The sequence below is a fragment of the Neophocaena asiaeorientalis genome, unplaced genomic scaffold (assembly GCF_003031525.2).
Source record: "Neophocaena asiaeorientalis asiaeorientalis breed wild unplaced genomic scaffold, Neophocaena_asiaeorientalis_V1.1 scaffold26, whole genome shotgun sequence".
In the NCBI taxonomy this organism is placed as follows: domain Eukaryota; kingdom Metazoa; phylum Chordata; class Mammalia; order Artiodactyla; family Phocoenidae; genus Neophocaena; species Neophocaena asiaeorientalis.
In genome coordinates this window covers 330,195-356,028 of record NW_020173108.1, presented here as the reverse complement: position 1 = coordinate 356,028, position 25,834 = coordinate 330,195, and the positions used below count along the sequence as shown (strand labels likewise).

At 34.0% G+C, this 25,834-nt stretch overlaps 1 protein-coding gene across 5 annotated transcripts in view; it reads left to right on the top strand.

The window, feature by feature from the left end:
• The window catches only part of DMXL1 (Dmx like 1), a 127,572-nt gene that overhangs the window by 16,684 nt on the left and 85,054 nt on the right, over nucleotides 1–25,834 (top strand). For all 5 annotated transcript variants that reach the window (XM_024743340.1, XM_024743339.1, XM_024743337.1 and 2 more), the window contains exons 4-12: nucleotides 2,741–2,819; nucleotides 7,360–7,492; nucleotides 12,213–12,279; nucleotides 13,544–13,722; nucleotides 17,861–18,050; nucleotides 19,350–19,518; nucleotides 22,706–22,918; nucleotides 24,789–25,042; nucleotides 25,150–25,834. In XM_024743340.1, coding sequence (XP_024599108.1) covers nucleotides 2,741–2,819; nucleotides 7,360–7,492; nucleotides 12,213–12,279; nucleotides 13,544–13,722; nucleotides 17,861–18,050; nucleotides 19,350–19,518; nucleotides 22,706–22,918; nucleotides 24,789–25,042; nucleotides 25,150–25,834 — 1,969 coding nt within the window. The remainder of the gene's footprint in view (nucleotides 1–2,740; nucleotides 2,820–7,359; nucleotides 7,493–12,212; nucleotides 12,280–13,543; nucleotides 13,723–17,860; nucleotides 18,051–19,349; nucleotides 19,519–22,705; nucleotides 22,919–24,788; nucleotides 25,043–25,149) is intronic.

Here is a 25,834-nt window from a genome sequence, read left to right as displayed (position 1 = left end):
AGTGATCACATAAATCAGTACAAATTATACACTGTAATTAAAGACATGTTAAATGCTACTTCCTTATTAAAGATGTATGTTTCATTGAAGTAGAATTAAACTAAATTGTGCATATGAATTATCTTGAAATGCTTTTCGTTTTTTCCATCTATCATTTTTTTCTTTTATTAAGTATTTGAAGAGTCAACAACTTGAAACTTGTCAGTTACTTTATTGCTAGTGGCAAACATCATTGTCCAGTCATATGTGGCACTTGTTCTTTGTTTCTGTGATCTACTTTTAGGTAGTTTTTCTGCTTTATATATTTTGTTCTTAAAGTGACATGTTTTAATTGCAAAGTCTTAACCTACCCCCTGAACTTACTTTCTTGCACTTATTATATCATGTAATAATTGTTAGCGGGTCAGTGAATTTTTTTTTAATAAAGAAACTATATTCAGAAATAGTTCCTGAGAGTTGGTTAAAACTTTATAATTTATAAATATTGAGGTTATGTAGTAGATTTCTTGGGTGTTTAGATGCTCTTAAAGATAACAGTCAGAACAGGCTGTTTTATCCATTTCTACTGAAGGTTAAGCTAGTGATTTGAACCATGTGGAAGAAGATCAGCATGGTGTGGTCTAAAGAGCATTGTAGTAGGAGTCATAGGACTGGTTTATTTCTCTGCTGCTCTGTAGCTATTGAAACTAAGCAGGTCAACCTTAAGAGGCTCTTCGCTCAATTCCGAAATTGGTTAATGTTTGTTTATTTTTGATGTCAAAGACTGTGGAAATGTGTTAAATGTAAAGAATTAAACAGTGTGTCAACAATAGATTTACCTTATATATCTTTTAATAGCTTTCATTTCATTTTCACTTAGCTCGTTAGTATCTTACAAATTCCCTTTGACTTAGTTGGGCAGCTGTTATTTCTTTTTCATAAATAAGGCAACAGAGACCCCAAAATAAGTGACTTGAGCAATGAAACAGCTATTGAGCCCCAGAACTAAGAGAGAAACTAGTTGTCTTGATTCCTGGGTGTGAGCATTCTTTTTCCTTACCTTGTGTTAATGAAAAATATTTTCTCTGGGTTAATTGATATCCATTTTAAAATTTCATGGAAGGAGAGTCCACAGTTATCTCCTCATTTCTATTTGTGTTTATATATTACCTAATGAATCCAGTGTTAGAGGCTCTCACACCCTTATGAGTTAGTAACTGATAGCACTAAAAACAAATTTTAAAGGTGGTTGCTCCATCCAAAACACTGTATTTCAAATAATACTCAATAAGTATTTGTTGAATGAAATAGCTGACTTTAAAAAAAAAATCAGTTTGTTATGTTAAAATGCTTTTATTGATAAGGGTAGAATTGAGAATTTCAGGTTTTGCCCATTTTCTCTTGTACTAATTATAATTGTTTAATATAATAGTGTAAAAAATTCAATAAGAAGAGGCTTGTTTATTGGTAGGCAGCACTGACTTTGCAGAGAGGGTGAAAAAAAAGCCTGATGAATAAAGGGAAAACTGGATCAAATGGAAAAATCATAAACTTGGAAGATGCACAAAATCTTGAATTCCAGGATATAGTCTCAGAGAATCCTTAGAGCCTCATAAAAAATATTATATTCTTTTATTTGAACATTCTGGAATATTCTTTTAAGATGGTGGTTCTTCACAAGAGGTACACTTCAGAATCACTAGTTGATATGTGTGTCCATATCCTGCCCTGAGGAATTCTAAATGTGTAGGTGTGGGATTGTGCCTGTGTGCTTGTACATCTATATCTAGAGGGAGTTCTGATGTGTGCTGTGATTGAGAGCCATTCCTGCAGGATAGTGTTTCATAAAAGCATATTCTGCAGGCCACCTGTATCAGAATCACCTGGAGATGTTGGTTTTAAGTACAGATTTCCTGTGCCCAGTTCTGGACCTTTTGAATCTGAACCTTTGGGCATGGGTCTTGAGCATTTGAATTTTTAATAAACATCTTAGGGTGTTTTCATACTAAAGTATGGGAACGACTACATTAAGATAGTGTTTATGGATCTCAATGTATTAGAGGTTAGAGAAGTCAACTTAGTAGGCCACAACCTGAATTTAAAAGAAAATGAAATATAATACAAAATGTTAAGAGTGCATCACATGTATTAAGGGTGAACTTAGATTGCATTTATGTGTGTTTATATGTGTGTTTGTTCTGGGTTATAGTGCAACATGTGTTTCTTACTGGTTTGCAGGTTAAAAAAGTTTGAAAAATATTGCTTTAAGGAATGAAAAGCCCTTAAATTATGTAATGTAAGGGAAGTGTTAACATCTCTTATTCTGAATTTTCACACATAACTGTATGCCCTCAGGTGAAGATGAAACTTTATAGAGGAGGAATCCTCAAATAGCAGACACAGACATATTTAAAATTAAACCTTTGTAACTATAATAATAATAAAGTAATAATTATAACTTTAAAAGGCTGAGGTTAATATATATGTTGTCCTAGTTGGCAGATACTTATTGGTTGTTTAAATATACTAACGACAGGCTTTTGGACTTCTAGGAATGGATGTTCTCTCACTGATCTCCTCCATCACATATTCCTTATTTTTCTTGACAAGCTGAACATTTTATTCTCTTTAAGTATGACTACATGGTCAATTATACCTAAAAAAAATGAGTACATGTATTGTTAAAAATAATTAGTGTCAGTATATACATTTGACAAAAAAGATGCCAATAATTATTGACTAAATGACTTTTTAATTTTAGGAATTATATAGTCAGTGGCAGAAAAGTGGCCAATTTTTTCTGGACTCAATAGCACACAATATAACTTGGGATCCTGCAGGTAAGAATACAAGAATAATTAACTGAAGTGAAATAACACTTGTCTAGGCTATTGCTTTTTTTTCTTACTTTCATGTATTTCAGTTCTGCTTTGTGTGAAATGGTGGGGAACACAAAAGTAAATAAAACAGGTTGTGCTATGTTAGAGCTTATACTGAAGTGAGGAAAATATGCACCATAATAGTGTCCAGCTATTGTAGGAATACCTGTTGTTTTGGGAAGGAGACACTAATTCTTTGTGGGGAATCAAAGTTCCATTGCAGAGGAGCCTTTTGCCATGAGAGTAGATAGATTTTGACAACGAAGGTGGGGATAGGTTGAGGAAGGAAAAAAGAAGTGAATTCTAAGAAGAGATAATGTGTATATGTATCAGTTATCTATTTCTGCATTAAAAAATCATCCTAAAGTCATTTTTACCAATTTACCAGAGTGAGCAAAGAGGAACAAAGAAAGAAAGCATAAGATATATTCTAGTAATGGTTAGTACTTCATTGAGGCTGGAGTGAGTCTGGTGATGAGATAAGAGAGTACGGCATATATGGAAAGCCTTTACAGTCATGTGAAGAATTAAAGAATTTTAATTTAATTCCTTTTAATTGTATAAAATGTATAGGTTTTTGAAAATGGCTAGTGACAGGCTAAGATTTATGGTTTTGCCAGATTTTTCTGGTAGCAGTAACTTAGAATGATCAGACACAAGACGAACAGGAAGATAAATACTGTATTATCTATAATTACCTTTGGAAAGTATGCATTCACAGTAGTTTGAAAGAGAAATAAGAACTTGTTTCAGTGCCTTTATCATAGTAGGTGCTCAATTAATATGGCGTGACTAATGAAAGGAATACATGGATATGAAATGCATTTAGGTAGTCGAATTGACATTACCTGACAACTGGATTTCACATTATTCTGAGGGTATCTTTGATCACAAGAAGAGTGATATGTAGGAGTTAGAGATAGTGGAACATAAGTTTTATTTGGATGTATGGAATTTGAGATGCTTGCATATCCTATAGCAGTATTCATTAGATCGTTAGAAATTTGAATCTAAATTTATGAAAGAAGTTATCTTTGGAGCATAGAACTAGAAGTCATCAGTTAAGATAGATAAGATAAATTTTAATATAGTAGATAAAATGGCTGAGAAAAAATGTTAATTTAGAATATGAAGTTCAGAACCTTGGGAAATTATTTTAGAAGGTAAAAGAGATTATCTTAGATTAAATAAAAATCACGTAATGTTTTAAGATGTTTTTTCTCATGAGATTGATGCTTACTAGCTGGTAGCCTACAGGTATATTTTATGCATACAGTGAAAAGAGTAAAAATTTGTCCTGGGTTCAAATTTGGTATTTAGTACAGCACTTTGAATATAACTCTACTCTGGATAGGGTCGCTGATGTCCAGTTTATGCCTGTTTCCTCATAAGATTATTAGCAGTGTCACCTTTACTTTCACAAGTGTTCCTATTTGGATGATAAATTATATGGTTACTCTATGATAGCACTACAATTTATTGTAATTATTTGTTTACCTTTTTTTTATTAGGCAAGGGCTTAGATTCTATTTTATTCAGTATTTTATTTATCTTTAGGGGTCCATCATATATTAAGCTCTCAATAAATGTTTACATATGTGACTACAAGTTTTGTGATATGAGCAGATTACTTAACATATCAAGAATGGTTAACTCACTTTAAATTAAGGTAATATCTATTTCACAAGATAGTTTTTTAATGATCAGCTATGGTAGTATATATGAAAGTACTTGGTACTTTCTGTAAAAAGGTATTTATGTAGGTACTTACCTATAAAAATATTGTTAGCAAGTGAACTGGCTACTTGAAGTCTCATGAATAACTGTAATAAAAACATTTATTATTTGAATTGAGTGATATTTCTTTAGTAATGACATAGTAGTTGCCTGGAATTTTTGTACCTGCAGTCTGTGAGTACTAATTCTTTAGAAGGTAGTATTGATATTGTTATTGATATTGACAGTATTTTAGTTCCTCTAAAATCATCATTACAGAGTAGTATTAGAAGATAACTATTTATTTTCTTAACATATCTAGTAGTGACTTGCCAGTGTTTCATGACCATTATCTTTTAAATCATGATTTATTTAAAATTCACATAAAAGTTTATCATTTTTCTTTTTATAATCAAAAAGTTTAAAATTTAAGTGGTTTGGTTGAGAAATGGGTTATTACTGTAATATATATTGGGGAGCTATTATTACTTTTGTAAATGAACTTTGTAATTATTTATATAAACAGATTTAGAATATATTAAGTGAAATACTAGTATTTTGGTTTTGATGAATATTTACTTATTAGTATATGCCAGGTATTGGGATATAAAGAATATTTTTCAGATGGTGCTAGTAAACTGACTATAGTGCCTTTGTGTTGTCTCCAAACGCACTATTGCATCTTGCTTAAATCATAAGACTTACTATTTTAGACTTAATGCTTTTTTTCCCCTACTTTGATATCTATACTTCTGTCTTTCCGTTCAAATCAATGTATTATGCCATACCTTACCTACTTTTGTTTCATTCCATAACTGGGATGAATTATTTTGTATTCTATATTAATTTCCTAATCCTTCATGGGTTACCTTAGTTTCACCTTTAGTTTATGTTAAAGAAAACTTGTCAAAACTGAACTTATAGATACAGAGAACAGATTGGTAGTTGTCAGAGGCAGTGGGCTGGAGTAGGGTGGGGTGGGATTGGGGAGAGTAGATGAAATAGGTGAAGGTACAAACTTTCAGTTACGAAATAAATAAATCCTGGGATGTAATGTATGACATAGTGACTATGCTTAATAATTCTGTATTGTGTATTTGAAAGTTGCTAAGAGAAAGTAGATCTAAAGTTCTCATCATAAGAAAAAACATTGTAACCATGTGTGGTGATGAATGTTAAGGAGACATATTGTGGTGGTCATTTCACACTGTATACAAATATTGAATCATTATGTTGTAACCTGAAACTAATACAATGATACGTGTCAGTTACATCTCAGTAAAAAAAAGAAAACATATGTATGTTGCTAAGCTAAACAGTGGAATGATAACCATATTTAAATGGAATGTCTCATTAGTATCAATACTTTCTGGGCTGTTTTTATCTGTCTATAGGACTTTCCACCTAGTTGCTATTATTTATTGAGCTTCTGCTAAGTGCCTAGCCTGTGCTAGATATATAATACATATTATAGCTAATTCTTACAACAGCTCTACACAAACTTCTAATTTTATAGGTGAGAAAATTGGGACTCAGAGGTTGCCCAACTCGATCAAATTCACATAGCTAATTGAGTAACTTATTTGGGATTTAGACACAAGGATTTCTGATCTAAAGTCAGTGTTTTGCCACAGACTCACTTTTTAAATAAAGTGATCTTTCCAGAGCGATAGAATGCCTTATTTATTGTCAGCTTTTTGGCCAAAATTGTACTGCCTTTATTTTCTTTGATAGCACAATCTTCCACTCAATTCCCCAAGTCATAAAGTTGGAATCTGTCCTTGAAACCTCTTGTATCTGTTTTTTACTTGGTGTCATGCCATGAAAATTCTGTTCTTATTTTTGAAATGGCTTTTAAATCCATGCTTATTACTTTAATATTTGATTCAGATCCTCATGATTTCCCATCTGTATTTATTATAGTCATTTAACCAGATTTCCCAGCATCTTACATTTTTCCTAATCTTGCCTATCTCTAGAGTTATAAAGAATCATAATTTACCCTTCTTTGTTTACTGGAGTTTTTGAAAGTATGGTGAAAATTATGGATTATCTCTCTAGAAAAATGCACAAAGTATACCTATAACTTTTGCATGTATGTCATTGGAAGGAGGTTTATGGGCATCTTACGTCCATCTGTTGACAGCCCCTCCCAGTTGAGACCCCTTGTTCTAAAATACAGATACACTTATGTAAACTACACCCCCCCTAAATAAAACCTTTAACTTCCAGCTACCTATAACAAACTCTGAACTCTTTATGAACCTCAAAAATGCTTCACAATATGATCCCTTTTTTCCAAACAGTTCTTTTTCTAGGTCTACTACGTACCTTATCCCTTAACTATAATGAGATTATGAGGCATTCTCTGGAATATATTTGAACTTGCATGTTTTCATGCTTCTGTTCATAATATTTCTCTACTGGAATGTGAACCCATCATGAAAAAGGACAGTCTTTCATTTCTTATTGTATTGCCAGTGCCTAGCACAGTGCCTGTTACAAAGAAGATGCTCATTAAATGTTTGTTGGATGAGAGATGATAAGATCTGTTCCCTTTTTTGTCTTAAGTTTCTTCAACAAAGTTAAAATATAGCCTTACTCCCCCATACCCCAAATCTCTTTGTTATTTGACTTTTTAAAAAAGTTGTATTATCTTTATAGTATTATATAAAACTCTTGAGCATGTACTTAACTCACTAATTAAATACCTAAATAGTAATTGGTGAATGATATATATATATATATATATGTTATTATTTTTTTTGATATATATATATTTTAGGCAATCGTCTTTTAACTGGTTCTAGCTGTTTGCAACTGTGGTCCAGTGCTAACTTGGAGAAATCAGCTGAAGATGAAAATCCAGATAAAACAGATCTTAACTTTGGGGATTGGAGATGCATTTGGCATTGCAAGTAAGCAATTAATTAGGGGATTAAACCAATAAACCTGTTCCATGTGGTCTTATATTATAAATGCATTTTAGTTGGTGTAAAACCATACTAACATAAAAAGTATTGATTTTGACATGCCTTTTCTTATATACAGAAGATTCACCATTTCCCATGTTCTGCAGACCCTTTTTTACTTTTTTAAAATTGTTGAATAAAACAACTAGGAAGAAACATAGAAATGTGTTAGGCCTATATGAAGATAGTTAAATAAGAACTTGCTAAATTATACAAAAGGAGAAGGAGACACCTGTCATGATTTTGAATGGAAGTTTTCCTATTGTGAAGAAGTATATTTTTCCCAGACTAATCTGTATGTTGAACATCATCCTTACCAAAATCTCATTGGAATTTCTACTTTTGAGCATAGTTCATATTTTATTTAAAAGGACAAATATGGGAAAATCAGGAAAATCCTGAAAGAAGAAAAGAATGAAGATATACAGTATAGTAAAATGAATTCTAAAGCTACAACTGGTCAAGCAGTTTGTTGTTGATACAGGAACAGATAGATTAGGGTCCAGGGTTAGACCCAATTATACTTGGAGATTCAGTATATAAGGTGGCATTTTACATCAGTGGGGCAACTTGCTAGCTCTGTGGAGGAGAAAATGACGTTAGAATCTCTTTCATACTTGGCACCAAAATAAATTTCAAAGAAAGAAGAAGCAATATCTATACAATGAAAAAATTTTAGAAGAAAATATCGGTGAATTGTCATAGTTTAATACTACCATGTCCAGTATGATAGCCTCATTTCACTTGAGCCCTTGAAATATGGCTAGACTTAACTGAGATGCCCTAAAAGTATAAAATGAACACTAGATTTCAAAAACTTTGCACAAAGAAAAAAATGTAAAACTCTTATTAAATTTTAATTGATTACACATTAAAATGATAATATTTTTGATATATTGGATTAAATAAAATATACTTAATTTCACCTGTTTCCTTTTACTTTTTTAAATGTCACTACTAGGAAATTAAAAATTACATATTGGGCTAACATTTATCATTTGTGTTCTATCACTGTTGGATGAGAAGTGCTATTTTAGAGTTATGGAAAAAATTTCTAAGTATGACACCAAAATTAGAAACTGAAAGGAAAGAAAAGGAAAAAATTAATAGTTTTGTGTATCAATAAAAAATTTCTGTAAAGCAAAAAGACCATAAGGAAAAGAACCAAAAACTTGTTGGGAAATAATGTGCAATTTTGGGTTAATGCCTTTTTTAAAAGGAGGTCTTAAAAATTAACTAGAAAATAACATATCTCAAAAGTAAACAAAAATGGACAATGAAGAGAAAATTTTTTTGAGAAAAATTTTAAACAGTAGTACATATGAGTAATGAGCATATTAAGAGTTGATTGACTTCACTCAAAACCATAAAGAAGAGAATGAATAATACCTATTACGAGTGAGCGGAGAAAAGGTATTCTTATATACTCTTAATAAGGGCATACAATTGGTATCATCTTTCTAGAGATCAATTTGGAAGTATGAATCAACAGGCTTAATTTTTCTTATGCTCTTCAGATAGCAAGTCCAAGTTTCTTTCATTCATTCAACAAATATTTGTTGAGTGCTTATCATGTTCCAGACAGTGGTAAAAGCGCTTAGAATATAGCTGTGAACACATAGGGGGAGATAGACAATACACCAGTAAATCAGTATGACAGGATGTTAGGAATGGCATTCTTCCTGAGTCAGTTTTACATATTTTTAAAAATTTTATTTTATTTTTTAAAATTTTGGCTGTGTTGGGTCTTCGTTGCTGCATGCGAGCTTTCTCTAATTATGGCGAGCGGGGGCTACTCTTCGTTGCAGTGCGCTGGCTTCTCATTGTGGTGGCTTCTCTTGTTGCGGAGCACGGGCTCTAGGCGCACGGGCTTCAGTAGTTGTGGCTCACAGGTTCAGCAGTTGTGGTGCACGGGCTTAGTTGCACGTGGGATCCTCCCAGACCAGGGCTCGAACCCGTGTCCCCTGCACTGGCAGGCGGATTCTTAACTACTGCGCCACCCGGGAAGTCCCCTGAGTCAGTTTCATGTGAAGCAGTAATAGGGTATAAATCAGATACTAAAGTCAGAGTAAGGCAGACCTCCTATATGTATAGAACATAGAAAGGAGATTTCAAAGGAGCTGGTTCTGTGTTTTTTTGCACCCCCTCAGCCAGATCATGGGTGTTAAAAAGGGTTTACATGTAGAGAGGAAATAAGATTTTGCAAAGATAGTTCTTTAGAAAGAGCTAATGGGGGAGAGAAGAACAAAGAAGTGCTACAGTGCCTTCACTGCAGATCTAGTAAGGGGATTCCTTGGGTTGAACTGAGAATTTGAAATGTATTTCTTGCGTTTGGGAGAGGGGAAGGATATTAAGTTAAATCATAATCAGTTATACAGTGGGAACTTGGACTAGACATACTAATTGTTTATTTGAGGTGGTTTGTTATTTAAGTAAGCAATAAAGCCTTGGACTAGAAACTATGCCAGTTTTATTTTAGAATCAACTGAAGATTACACTAACTGGAATACATTTCAAAGTTGGGTTTGATCATACATTTGTGGTGCATTTAGAACACTGCTTATACCTGTTAGATGAGGACCAGTAGGTACGATAGAGAATAATTAAGTAGGGTAGGGGGAAGAAGAGTAGAGGTGACATTTGAGTATAGACCTGAAGGAAGTGAGTGAGTAAGCTATGTGTGTGTATCTTCTGGTGAAGAACGTTGTAGGAGGAGGGAACTAGTGCAAGGCTCTGAGGTAAAAGTGTATGTTACCTTGTGGCTGGAGTAAAGTGAACAAAGTAAGGAGTAATAGGGGAGTCAGGAGTCAGCTTATAGGTTATTGTGAGGCTTTTGCCTTTTATTTTGAGTGAGTTGGGAAGGCCTTGGGGGTTTTAAGCAGAGGGTGTGTTGAGATCTAGTGGATTGGCCAAAAAGTTCGTTCGGTTAGTGAATACGTTCAATAAAGTTCTTCGGGAAAATGGAAAATGTCTCTTATTTTTACTTAAAACCAAACAAACTTTCTGGCCAACCCAGTCATTCTCTTTTAAAAGAACTGCTTTAGCTACTGTTTTAAGAAAAGACTGTAGGGGCAACAAGGTCACAATCATGCAGACCAGACTTTTAATTATTTGTTTTAAAGATGTCCTTAGGATTAACCAGATGCATAAAAATGTGTGTACAAAAATGTTCATTGTACTACTTAATGTTCATGACATATTTTAAAATAAATATTACAAAGCAGATTGTAAATATGGCATCAGTTTCCATCTCCTTCCCCACACCCTTCCACAGAAAGTAGATGGAGAGGGAATATGGAAGAGGTCTGGAAGTCAGTGTATTAAAATGTTAACAGTGATTTTGCATGGGAATGAGTGTTGTGGTATTGGTGAAGCTATGGATGATTTTATTTTCTTCCTTTCACCCATTTGTATCAATATTTTCTGTTATGTATTTGTAACATTTAAAATCAGGGAAGGGACTTCCCTGGTGGTCCAGTGGTTAAGACTCTGCGCTCCCAATGCAGGGCAGCTGGGTTCGATCCCTGGTCGGGGAACTAGATCCCGCATGCCGCTATTAGGAGCCCGCATGCCGCAACTAAAAGATTCCGAGTGCCACAACTAAAGATCCTGCACACAGCAACGAAGATCCTGTGTGCCGCAGTAAGACCCGGCACAGCCAAACAAACAAATAAGCAAACAAATATTTTTTAGAAATCAGGGGAAAAAAGTTATTTTTATTTGGAATGAAATGTGACAAAATATCTCTTTGGCCTGCTTTACAAATAAATTTAGGATGAATCTATCTAAGCATGAACTTGGGTAAAGAAAAGGAAAGCAATCATAGTGAGAAGTGTCTTGAGATTAGTATATACAGGTAGCCAGAAGGGAAGGTGATGAAGGGAAATGAGCCGAAGCTCCTTGGAGAAGAAAAGACAACTATGTACCAAGTATGTTGGTGAACTTGGAAGGCCGAATCCATGATAGTTGCAAGTCTCCCATTAACCCATACATAATCTTTAATTATGCAAATGCTGCCTTAAGGCAGAATTCGTTTTAAAATACTGATTTACTGTCCTTGTAAATGTATGTTGGAATATAAGTATCTATGGCTCCGGAAATTAGGTTTCCAGATTAAAAAATGAAACCTTTCTTTCTCACATCCTAAGGGAATGAGACCTATGGCTCTTTTGTCTTAAGCTTTGAAGACTGACAAGTCAGGGCTTCCCTGGTGGCGCAGTGGTTGAGAGTCTGCCTGCCGATGCAGGGGACACGGGTTCGTGCCCCAGTCCGGGAAGATCCCACGTGCCGCGGAGCGGCTGGGCCCGGGAGCTATGGCCGCTGAGCCTGCTCGTCCGGAGCCTGTGCTCCACAACGGGAGAGGCCACAACAGTGAGAGGCCCGCGTACCCCAAAAAAAAAAAAAAAAAAAAAAGACTGACAAGTCATTCCTTACATGATTCTTATGCATGGATATTTTTACATAAAAAATAATTTTTATATTTAATATTACATTTTCTATTTTTTAATTTATTTTATATCAGATATACTTAAAAGTGAGTGTAAAACTTGTTTTATCACAAAATTTTCTATTTGAAGCAAATTGCTGAATATAGTTTAGAGAAGTAATGTTGCATTCTCTTATTTATTTTTCCTTGAAAATTATTTCTTGTCTGTTTAATTTACAGAACTGCTTCCCAAGTTCATTTAATGAAGTTTTCACCAGATGGAGAATTTTTTGCCACTGCTGGGAAGGTAATTTGTAAAAATACTATTGTCAAGTTGTGTTTATGGTATAGTTTGAAATGTCAAAAAAAATTAGCTGGCTTCATTAAGTTGAAAACATTTTCTGTTAAAAATGTTAAGTAGCAAAAATTGGCTAAATATTGTGTTAAAGGCAGTATGGTATAATTGAAACAACATAGATCAAAGGTAGATCTGGGTATAAATTTGCCATTTACCAACTGTTTGATCTTGGGTAAGTAGTTACTCTCTTTGAGCCTTGGTTTTCTCATGTATAAACTGAGAATGATAGTACCCACCTCATAGGTCGTTGATCATCAGATTAGTTTAGACAGTGTATGTAAAGTGACTGGCACAGAGTCATGGATGAAGTATACTGTCAATAATCAACTATAACTACTATTTATGTTATCTTTTAGCTGACAGCTATATTAGGCTGTATTTACAGACTTTCTAGAAGGACATTTGTAACTTTTCTTTGTTATTACCTGTTTATTTCAGAATAATGTATTCCCTTGAAATTATTTTATTTTTAATCATTGGTTCACAGAGCACTTTACATACAACTAATAGTCTGACGTTATTGTTCCCATGGCTCAAAACCTGCAGACTAAGAATATGAGATATACCTTAAACCCTCAGTGAGGTTTTTTTAGGATAAAAGTAGAGCTGTTTAATCTAATTGACTTTACAGTCAGCTTTGGGAATGCAATTAATAGCTTAAGAACAGAACCTGGTACATGCTAGTCTCTCTTGTTCTTGCTTTCCTTCTCAAATTTGGAGATGCAATTTTGATTGTGCTTAGAATATTTTACATAGTAGTAGTTGCTAACTAGTTATCATCAACATTTTCTTTGAACATTCACATGGTAATTTATAAAAACTGTGTTTTCAAAAATCACCAGTCTTTTGAAGTCTGCTAATGGTAATGCTTTCTTATTTGGTATTTGGCTAAGTGGGCACGTGAAGCCCTAACTTCATCTTTAGGTCTTTCCTAAATGACTTTATTTTCCATACCAAATGATAACTGGCATTTTCCTTGAACCAACCCTTGCAAAATACACACATCCACACACATTAATTCTTAAAGAAGAGTTAAGGAATGCTAGTAGAAAAGTATCAGAATCAGAGATTTTCTTCCTAATTTCTCCATGCCCAACTCCTCTTCACATCCCTAAGTTCCTTTAATTGGGGAGAAAAATCTTACTTTTGGTATTTGACTTAACCTTTAATTTAATTCTGATCTGGATGTTTTTTGTTTTTTTTTTCCCCTTAGGATGACTGTCTTTTAAAGGTATGGTATAATGTAGAAAACTGGCGGACATCTGTTACCTCTCCAGATAAAAGTTCAGAAAAACAATCCCAAGGAGAAATTGACTTTTCTTTTGTATATCTGGCCCATCCTCGAGCTGTAAATGGATTTTCCTGGCGTAAAACAAGCAAATATATGCCTAGGTCAGTGGATTAGTCATTTTTCCCATGTATTAAGAGAACATCATCTTTGTGACTTTAACTGCTTTTCTCACTTTGAGAATCATTCCTTTAGGATTTTTGCCTATGAAGATTCAAGTAATACTAGATCGTTCTTGGACTGCAAACCTCTGGCCACCGGTCAGCTATGGTTGACGCTTAAGAGGAGAGCCATATGAAAGGATAATTTACCTCTAGATCAGATATCTTTAAGTGACAGAGTTGTGCATCGTTTTCTTCTCTATGTTATGTATCCATTTCTTTCATCTCTTAATCATTCTTCAAATTGCCATTTGCATCAACTTTTTCACATTTCACTCCCTTATCTTGTCCCTTCTATATCTCCTCTGGTTTCCCTTTTTTTTAATTAAAAAAATTTATTAAAATTTTTTTTTAATTAAAAAAATTTTTTTTTAAAATTAATAAAATTTATTGAGAACATATACCATAAGGCCTCAAATATTTCTTTAACTGCACCCAGCATCTTTGAGGAGAAGTGCATGGGTTAATACATTATAATGCCGTAAACTAGGTATTAGTTTAACCTACACATGCATGCACAGACACACCTGTTAGTACTTTTTTTTTTCCTGTAGTCCTTGCAAGACTTGATAATCCTGTTGAATTTTTGCCTATATTTAGTAAGTTACAGAGCTATTGTATTACTTACGTATAGGTAGAAATCCTTTTTGTTCCACATGGCCATTTTCAATTTGGCCACACTATGGATCAGTACAGGTTTTCCCTTATCTTTTTGTCATCTGAGATGTCTTAAGCTGATCCATGGTAGCATACCTAGATCATTTGTTGACTTTAGTTTTGCTCTTCTGAGCCAGCAGCGTATACCTAGATATTTAAAAAATTATTTTAGACATTTTTTAGAGCAGTTTCAGATTCACAGCAAAGCTGAAGGGAAGGTACAGAGATTTCTCACATAATCCTGTCCCCCACATATGCACAGCCTCCCCCATTATCAACATCCTCCACCAGAGTGGTACATTTGTTACAGTTGATGCTTATTTCAACACATTATTTTCACTTAAAGTTCATAGTTTACTTTGTGGTTCACTCTTGGTGTTGTACATTCGATGGGTTTGGATAAGTGTATAATGGCATATATCCATCATTGTTATACCTAGACTTTTTTGAGCTATTTTGGAGTGCAGTAGTTACCATTCTTCCTACCTCAGTCCTACAGTGTAACAAAGCATAGGAGTAGGGCACTGTAGGTACAGTGATGGTTCTTTTGTTAGAAGTATGTTTCACAGTTTTTGGGCTAAGGGAGAGTGGTGTGGGCAATCTGTATTGTTAGCAAAAGCACCTTTACTCCAGCTTCACTTTAAGAACTGTTGCTCTAGTACCTCTGAGATCATTGCCCACATGTATAAAAACGTGTTTAGAATAGAATGAGCTATGACAAATGTAAAGTAAAAATAGCTGTCATCACAAACTGTTAACCTTTTAGAACTATCAGAAGATTACATTATTTCGGAGGCTGATTTCTTCTTCTATTCCAGGTATTTTCATATGCAGCCAGTTAGACCACCAGAATACTAAAAATGAGGCTTGTGAAATATTTTATCTTTTGAGAGAGGACAGTCACCTCTACTCCTGACCTAGTTCACTTAGTGTTGGCGAAAGTGATCACAGTGGATACAGAGGCAGTACCTTAAACTGGGGCATTACGAATGCCCAGTGACAGCAAAAAGGCATATTAAGGGTTTTTTTTTGCCCTGCTTATTTTATCTCTTATCAACTAAATTCTGCAACATAGGGAACTGATACAGAGCTAGACTTTTCTGTTAGTTATGGCATCTTTTCAAGGTTTCCAGAATTTCATTTTTGGATCCATTTCATTAAAGAACCAGCTAATCTCCCTTAGTTCTTTTAGTTTTCATTTTTGTTTCACCAGCTGCCTGCATATATATAGTGGGAAGGCTGACCCTTTCTCATGAGGATGAAAGAGATCCCATCAAAGACCATTATCCATTCTGATATGGAATCTTAAAATTAAGATGCTTAACCAGATGGTAATACTTTATACAAAGGGCCTGCTGGCTTGAGAGAGAAGAATGGGGAAGTGTTTGTAATGAGCATGTACTTCTTTACAAGTTAAAAATTGGTGTATGTAGGACAGGTTAGGAGGTCTGGTTATATCCCCCTAAAACGTCCAAAAGTTGGTTCTACATAACTAGTTTCAAAAGCATCTTAGCCTTTTGTTGCATTAACATAGGGCAGCTAAATAAAATAAAATAAAATAAAAAAAAGGACAGCTGTTGCAGACACTTACCCATCACATGGTTGCCCATATAAGGTCATTCATTTATATATATATATATATATATATATAAATGAATGACCTTATATGGGCAACCATGTGTGGTTGGGAGGGAGAGTGCTATACCTGAATATGATATGCTTATTGGAGAGAGAATAAGATACCGTGATGAAGTGAGGAAGGGGGAGGTATTGCCTGAGCAATGCCTCAAATACATCTGGATATTTCTTCTATGCCATATTACCTGCCAGCTGTTTGTAAGGCGTGGCATTATTTGTAAGGCATGGTATCCTGAAGAGAGTCATCTGGGATCGAAATCCTGTCCATGCTTCTGAGTTTTGCAACTTTTTAGCTTGCTTTGTTGGTCTTGCCTAAGTTCTGTACCTCTCCTGATTGCTGTCTGTTCAGGCCTTTAGTCTCCTATCTTCTGCTCTTTCTTTATAAGCCTTCCCATTCTGCCATTTACGGATTGGCACTATGAACCTTGAACTTCCATATTGCCTTTTTGTATTTTCTTCTGTTTCTGTTTATTTTTAATCTCATTGCTACTGCTTGTGTGTATTTAAATGTACTAGAGAGAAACTAAGGGAAGGAGGGGAGGAAAAGGTCAGAGGGAGATAGAGGGAAAAAGAGGGAGAAAAATGAAGGAGGAAGAGGAGGGAGAGGCATAAGGCTGGGGAAAGGAAGGAGAAACAGAGGGTTTGGAAAGGTAAGAAGAAGGAGGGGCCCCTAGGAAGGGGGTAGTGGTGAGAGGTAGGAGAGGTGGAAAGGGAGGGTGGGTTGGAGAACGTGAGAAGCAGAGAATTATAGGAGAAAGCAGAGGGAGAGAAGCCCAGAGAGTAGATGGAAAGGGGAGAAAGTAGGGGAGTATACACAGAGGGGGAGGGGAAGGGAGGGAGGTGTTAAAACAGAGGAGTGAATCTGAAGGAGAGAGCTACCAAGACAAAGCAAGCTGTTCTCCCTTTTCTTCCCCTTTGCTATTGTTCTTAAATCAAGTAGGTATGTTTGTTTTAAAAAGTGACTACTACGGAATATTTTAATTTTTTTCTTTAACTTACTGGGTTACTGGATAGAAACCTTCTACTGATTGTTCTCTTTTAATCTGATATGTTTGAATAAGTGTCTGTTATAGCATATTGCAACTTTTTTTTTTTTTAATTTCCTGGGTTATCCAGTAGAAAGGTAGTCTTTGTTAATAGGGTTTCAGCCTTTGAGCTCTTGATGCTTATCGGATTTATTAACATATATGTAATTGTTTTGTTATTATTTTGTGGGGTGGCAAGACAGTAAATTCACTGAAAGTCAAAAATGACTAATGAAGGAGGTGGCTAAAAAATCATGAATTTTTCTATTGCACTTGACTGCTTTTGTCATGTTAGGCAAGGAAAGAGTAAGTGTACTGGTTACTTTAGCTTATTAGTGACAAGTGCATGTACCTTTACAGGAAGTAAAAATGAAGCATTGTGAAATAATTCAAATAAACATCCACTGAATAAATCAGAAAATTTTAATAGAAGAAGTCAGGTTTTTTCCTTGTTTATTAACTGAGCAAGTATGGTATGATTTCAGTTTTTGTTCTTTAGATGTAAGAAGAATCTTAGACTACTGAAACAGGAACTACTGAGTTCCAGGCAGAAAAGAATAGGTTAGCAAGCATTTGCTGTGATGAAATCAAATACCCAACTCAGTTGTAATGGCTTTGACTAAATACACTACATAAATGTATATTGACATTTTCTTCATTGATACCTTAGTTGTGTGCATTTAAATAATTATAGAAACATTGTAGAATGTGATACTGTGGGAAATTTATACTTTTGCCTCTAAAATCTTTTTATTCCTTAGGGCTTCTGTATGTAATGTACTGTTGACTTGCTGCAAAGATAACATATGTCGTCTTTGGGTAGAGACATTTTTACCAAATGATTGTTTGCTCTATGGAGGTGACTGCAGCCATTGGACTGAACCAATTAATTTAACAAATAACTTCAAGAGAAATGCTTCCAGTAAAGAACGAGTTCAAAATGCTTTAGATGTGAGTGTTTTTGTTAGATGTTATTTCCTACAAGTTTTAAAATCTTTCGTACATGGCCTTTTTGGTAACATTCATCTTAATTAATATTCAAAGTCATGGATAGTTATGAAAAAACATATATGTCTTAGGAAAACAGTTCTGAGAAGATTTTCGGGTGCTTTTGGGTTCAACAAGTTTTCTTAAGGATTTTGTCTAGCATAAAACTGCCTATAATTACAAAGTTAACCTTAGGTTAACTGATGATAACAAAAGGATGATTATACTTGACTTAGCTAAAATAACGTAAATTAAGTTCTGAGAATGCAAAGATTTGACTGTAAAAATAATTTATTTTTCTTTCCTTAGAGGTTGGGGTGTTCGTCCTGTCATAATTACAGGAATGATTAGAGTAGTTTATCAGATTCTGTTCTACATTTGTTATCTTCCAAATCTCCAAGAACTTGAATTATTTACCTTACTAATTACTATAGTATGGAAAGTAAAAGCCAGTTTTTGGTGTTGGGGGTAATTCAACATAGACTAGTTAACACAGATTCTTATTATTATTTTCTTAATATTGAAAACAAGAAAGTGGCCTAAAAATGATTTATCTTTGAATGTTTTGTATGAATATGGAACCACTATTTCTCAAATTTAGATAGTATTCTAGTGACACAGAATATAATTAAGTATATATTGTGTAGAGACTCAACCACTGATAGAATGGTTATGTGTAATAATAGTTGAAAGAAGTCCTTGACTAGGAATCTGAAGACCTTTGTTTCACTTTTAGATGACCTTATGTTCTCTATAAACTATTTTATCATATGAAAGATGAGAATAACAATATTTGCATTGTCTGCATTATGGGTCAAATGAGATGATCTCTGTGAAAGTGCTTTGCAAACTATGAAATGTCATCCTAATGTATCATGGTAGTTTTATTCAGTGCTTTGTGGTCATAGGAAGTAAACTGAGGCTACAAAGAGAACAGTATGCATAGGGACATCATTTTCCACACACACATTGTAAACTTTTTTAGGTTTAGGTAGTTAATTCTCAGAAAAATATTAAATAAAAATTTAAAGTATTGTGTGATGGTTAAAAGAAGAGTCAAGCAGTTTAAGTTCCAGGCTTATTCCAGGTTTCAATTTTGCTGTACAAAAATACTGCAAGATATTTGTACATATAAACTTATCTGAAATAGGATATATGTACTATCTAACAATCATTATGTAACCTATGCATATATGCTTATGACAATACAGGCATTAGTTTTACTTTGTTTTGCATTGTTGGACTTTGTTTTTATTCTCACAGGTAAATCTGAAACATTTTCGTAGAGGTCGGAGGAGATCACTTGCACTTGTAGCACATACTGGATACCTGCCACATCAGCAAGATCCTCATCACGTTCACAGGAACACTCCACTGCATGCCAATGCACTTTGCCACTTTCATATTGCAGCCAGCATCAACCCAGCCACGGGTAATAAAGCACTGTTCAGAAAATGTTTTTCAAATTGAGTAGATTGATTTTTATAACCAATAAGTTATACTTTTACTTTTTTAATAAGTAAAAAATTGTAGGTGACTTTCTTAGCTAACTTTTCGTTATGGCCAGCTCACTGATTATAGAAAAAGAAGTTTTTATTTACTTGTTTGCTTCTTAAGTCTGTGATTTGGTCTGTAATTTTAGATCTTGATAAGTCACTGAGATTCTGTATTAGTTTATTCAAACGTTGAGATTTGAGCTAATACATAACAAAGAGGTTAACACCTCAGAGTAGTATTTTATAATTATTGTATAGTTGTTCAAACGAAACCAATGTGTTTCGTATTTGATCTTTGGAGCCATTTCAGAAATAGGGTAGAAATATGTAGAAATTATAACTGGAAGAATTAAGAAACTTATCACTGTAGTCAAATAAGTACTATGAAACAGACTGAAAGATCTAGAATACCTGGGTTTATCTATGAATTTGAAGACTGAAGTGTTTATCATTTTAGTAAATATTTTCTGTGAGTTTAAAAACCAAGTGGTCACAGTTGGGGGCATTTAAAGTGGAACCTTAGAATATTACTGGGAAAAAAGTTAAAAATAATATTTTCACATGATAAATGCCATCTGTACAGGAAGTGTAAAGTAAAATCCTCCTTTTACCTCTATTCCAGCGTAGTCTTCCTTCCCAGAAGATAACCACTGTTGATGACGTTTTATGTATTTTGAGATATTCTTAAACATAAATTAAGCATAACCTATTTCCATATAACACACTGGATTGCATTCTTCAAGAAACATAGCAATAAATACAGTCCATTAGTTACTTGAATTAAAGTGAGAAGTACTTTGATAAGTTAAAAAGTGCTGAGATACCTGTGGTAGGAATAAAGAGTATTTGCTGATTTTTAAAATTTTATATGGTTAACAACAGTCCCAGCTCTAAAAGAATCCAAAATCCATGAGCCATGAAAATGTAAATGGGAGAATATTGAATTATTTTTATTAAAAAATTGTTTTAATACCTTATCAAAAAATGTACATTGTCAGCGCTTATAGTATCCAGAGGCAACTCTAGGTCATTGGAATAATTTTGAAAGTCTTTGCTGAGTAAAGGACAATATTTTGAGAATAAAGAAAGCTTGAATTCTCACTTTAATGGAAAAGGCTGAGGTATTATGAAAAAAATAAACCCTAAGTTCCTGTGTAACATCTCCCTGACTACCTTCCAATAAGGAAAACTCTAAAACCTTTCTTTAGATTGTAGGTCCCTAAGAAAAATTCATACATGTAGGGCAAATCAAAGCAAAATAATAATATTAGGAGCTATATTAGATCTTGTGAAAACTCCTTTCCCTAAATTAGGTCTGTTAGAATGACTTTCCTGCAAGGCCCAACTCAGATATGGCTTCACTTATTTGTCCATCAATGGAAAATGATACAGGAGAGGAGTTCATAATAGCGTGTTCTCTTAGTTCTAGTTCTTACATGCTTTCCATGAAGATTTCTCATAAAAAATGACTTTATCAGATTCTTTGGGTGAGGTCAGGAGGCAAAGGAAATGTGAATATCTTTTCAGCCGGAATGCTTCTGCTAAAAGTCAGCTTAAGCCCCTAATTTCGTGTACTTTACAGCTAGGCCTGTGATCTACTTTAGGCATTGCTTATCTCTTCTGAGTTGATTGTAAGTTGAAAATCAGAAAATCCTACCCATTTAGTTTTCTTGGGGACACTCTTTCAAACCCTAACACTATTGTGTATCTACCTAGGAACAGTGGGATTGGCAGTTCAGCCCCTCAAGGGTTTTATTGGGTGTTTAGTCTGTGCCAGTATAGGAACTGGAGATAGTGGTAGGAACTGGAGATACAGTAGTGATCAAAACAGTGTGGTCTTTGCTCTTAGGAAGCATATAACTAGGTAGGAGATAGATAAATATTAATCAAATAATTATACTAATGAATATATAATAATAAACAGAGCACTTGGATTAGATAACATCCATCAACTCTTAGAACCCAACGCCAATAAGAAGGGACAGAAAAAAGATTCTTTTTTTTAACATCTTTATTGGAGTATAATTGCTTTACAATGGTATGTTAGTTTCTGCTTTATAACAAAGTGAATCAGCTATACATATACATATGTCCCCGTATCTCCTCTCTCTTGCGTCTCCCTCCCTCCCACCAGGAAAAAGATTCTTCTATCCTTCTTTTACCATTCGTCCCCTATAATACTGTTCCTATGGGTGTCCATCAATAGACGGTATTTGAACAAATACTTAAAATTGTTTATATTTCCTTTTAAAAAAAATCAGTAGATTTGCTCTGGAGAAAATTATTTACCTTCTCTGAATCCATTCCAGCCTATAATGTTCAGCAGACACCAGCATGATCTAGATTTGGATTTTATTTAATAATGATAGACAAATTTTTCTTTACCTCTATTAAGTTAGGATTGTCATTTTTCACAATTTACTCTGAATTTGTACTTCAGTATACTTAGCAATGATTTCAAAAGTAATACCAAGGAACAATTTTTTGTAGCTGAGTTGGCTTGTCTTGAATGCTTGAGGAATGCTTGAGGAATATAAGGGAACCTCAGTTTCATACTTTCTAACTTCAATCTTGATGCTAATAAATAAGCAGTATCTATCTTAGAATTAGATAGGTAGGTCATGAAAAAAGTTAATATGAGGGTCTGTTAAGTAAAAGAAAGTTGTTGCTGTTGAGATAAACATATCACTGGTTCCTTTGACAACTTAATGATGGCATTTTTAATGGTAGATCAGGTTAAAATATATTTCTAACCAAAGTTTCTATACAAATTAAGAAGACTACCCTATTAACATGTCTGCAAATTATAGACATATTTCTTAATGAGAATATTTTTTTAAATTATAGAAAAAAATGTATATGTATGTATATATAAGTTACGGTATATAATGTAGAATTTTATTTCCTTTACAGTAAATGTATTAAATTTACCATGTAAGTCTGTTTTCATTAATAATAATTGTGTGAACCATTATACTGTGAGTCTTATTTATAGATTAAATAAAATGTATGGCAGAGGTTTAAAGATAAATGTAACAGTAAATAATAAAAATAAGAGACATGGATGTTTTATATGCTAGCATAATAGAAATTTTAATATTTTTTTGTTGTTGTTCTTTATAGACATTCCACTTCTTCCTTCTATTACGTCTCTGAGTCTAAGTGAAAATGAAGAGAAGAGTGGACCTTTTGTGGTACACTGGCTAAACAATAAAGAATTGCATTTTTCTTTGTCCATGGAAGTCTTTTTACAACAACTTAGAAAAAGTTTTGAGCAACCATCTTCTGAGATGAGTGTAGAAGACTCTAATCAGGCAGATGTAAAATCTGATGAAGGTAAAGCTTTAAGAAGGATAAAAATTATAAAGTTTTATTTAAAATAGCAAAGATTTTTATATTATGGTAACACCAGCTACTGTTAGAAATAACCTTCAAATTGCAGTGGCTTAATACAAATTTGGACTAGCTCATTTAATAATCCAATATAGATGTTCCTGTTCCAGGTGGCTTCTTTCCTGATGATGATATAGGGACTTAGACTTCTCCATACTTATGCTTCTGTCAGCCACTAGGGTCTTGCTACTTAGAGGACTATCTGCAGACTAGCAGCATTGTCATTATTAGGAATGTACAATCTCAGGCTCCACCTGGAGCTACAAGAATCTGTAATTTAATGAAATTCCCAGATGAGTTATATGTATATTAAAGTTTGAGAAGCAGTACACTAGGGCCTTAAGGTTTGCATTCAGCCTCAGTCAAGTAGAGAGAGAAATCAAAAATGTTTTTGTTCTTTGTTTTAATTACAAGATTGCACGTTCCCCTTTAAAAAAAATTTAAATTAAACAATACAGGCATGTATAAAGTTTCCATATTGTTAAGTTTGATGAGTGTCCTTCCAGATTTATTCTTTTCTATGCTCACACAAATATATGCATAAAGGTAGTTTTTTTAAAGAGTTGTACTTTGGGAGTTCATTTTTCAATGAAAATAGTGTGCTGCAGCTTGCTTTTTAAATTCAGTAACGGGCACTTTTCTTTCTCATTTTTAACAGCTCCTGAGTCAAGAGACTCAAGAGAAAACTTAAGCATTTTTTCTGATGATAGCCATTTAAATTGATTTAAATTGTTTTTCACTATATACTGATAATGGTAGAGTAACACATCTCTTCATCTTTGTGTCAATTTTTCTGTAAGGTAGATTCCTAGATGGGGAATTAGCATAGTGTATAAGCATTTTTAAATTTCAGTAAGTTCTGTCAGATTACCCTCTAGTAATGTTTTACCAGTATATGTTCCCTCTAAGTATATGCAGATATCCTTTTTTCACATCCTTGCCAACACTGGATCTTTTTATTATTTTTTGGCTGTTGATATGGACAAAATGGTGTCTTGTTTTACTTTGAATTTTCTTGAGTTAAATTGAGCAGAATTATGTTAACCCTTCTGTGGTTTGCCTCTTCGTGCCTTTTGCCTAATTTTCTGTTGAGTTATTTTTCTTGTTCTTAATGATTTTATGTCTTGACTAATTTTTAAAATCTGGTAAACAAGCTAACATTTTTTGATAGTCTCTTAAGAAAGGCTTTGTATTCCTAACCAGGAATACGGGCTTGGATGTAGAGGTCAGAATATACATATTTATTTGTATTAATAAGTTGGCATGTGTTGAAGGAAATCTGGAAATTAGGCACTATAAAATGTATTTCTTTAAAATAGTTTCTTTAAGGTGTCATATCAGTTATAAATGCTTACATCTAGAGGATGGCTAGTGTGGTTGACTTAGGTTTTATGAATCTGACATTATGAAGAAAGTACAAATTACATTCCAATAATATATTTTAAAAATTCAGCCTAATTTCAACTCCCTCATGTTAACATGAGCAAAACTAGGGTCCAGAGAAGTACTGTGTCTTACTTCTAAGTAGTTACTTGTGGTACATCTGGGTTTGGAAACCAGTTTACCTACTTTCCAGTCTAGTATTAGTCCTTCTACTAATAAGCCACTGAATCAGCCTTATAGGCCTTCTGAGTACTGAGTTAACTCCGTGGCCTTATATTCCTGGAGCAAAGTTATTTTTTAAAGGGAACCCCATTTCTTGTTTATATGAAAACTTATGTTTTTCATTTTGAATGCATTTGTAAAGATATTTCTTAATTTTTAGTAGTAGCTTGATTGTATTTACTTGGTTCATGAACCCTTTTGCTTATAGAGATCGATGATGGTATTGATGATCTGAAAGTAAATCTTGAAAAGAAGGAATTGGGCAGTGATAAATTGGTACCAAATTCAAGTTCTGTACCATTACCATCAGCTGCCATTGATCATCAGATTGAAGTACTTCTGTCTGAATGGAGTAAAAATGCAGACATGCTATTCAGTATTCATCCCATGGATGGTTCTTTGCTGGTTTGGCATGTGGATTGGCTGGATGAATACCAGCCTGGTATGTTTCGTCAAGTACAGGTATTATTTTTATGATCTCTGGAGAGCTACTTGTTAAATGTGGGTACTGTTTTGTAAAACCTCTTTATATAATTTCATGAATTCTAATGCTACTTTCTTACTTCTAGGTGTCCTTTGTTTCCAGAATTCCTGTAGCTTTCCCCACAGGTGATGCAAACTCTCTCTGTAAAAGCATAGTGATGTATGCCTGTACCAAGAATGTTGACTTGGCTATTCAGCAAGGGAAACAAAAAACTTCCAGCCTGACACGTTCCACATCAATGCTTATATCTTCTGGTCATAGTAAATCAACTAATAGTTTAAAATTAAGCATTTTTACCCCTAATGTTATGATGATTTCAAAGCATGCTGATGGCTCCCTGAATCAATGGCTTGTCAGTTTTGCCGAGGAATCTGCCTTTTCTACAGTTCTCAGTATTTCCCACAAATCCAGATATTGTGGTCATCGCTTTCATCTTAATGATTTAGCTTGTCACTCAGTATTACCATTATTGCTGACAACGTCACACCATAACGCATTAAGGACACCAGATGTTGATAACCAAAAGGAACCTTATGGTGCTGTGAATATTGAAGAATGTTCTTTGGCACAACAGAATAAAAGCACTATTGATATGGCCTTTCAGGATCCCAATGCAGTTTACAGTGAGCTTATTCTTTGGAGAGTTGATCCAGTTGGGCCATTGTCTTTTTCTGGAGGTGTTTCTGAGCTTGCCCGGATTAATTCTCTTCATGTTTCTGCATTTTCCAATGTGGCATGGCTGCCCACTCTTATACCCAGTTATTGTCTAG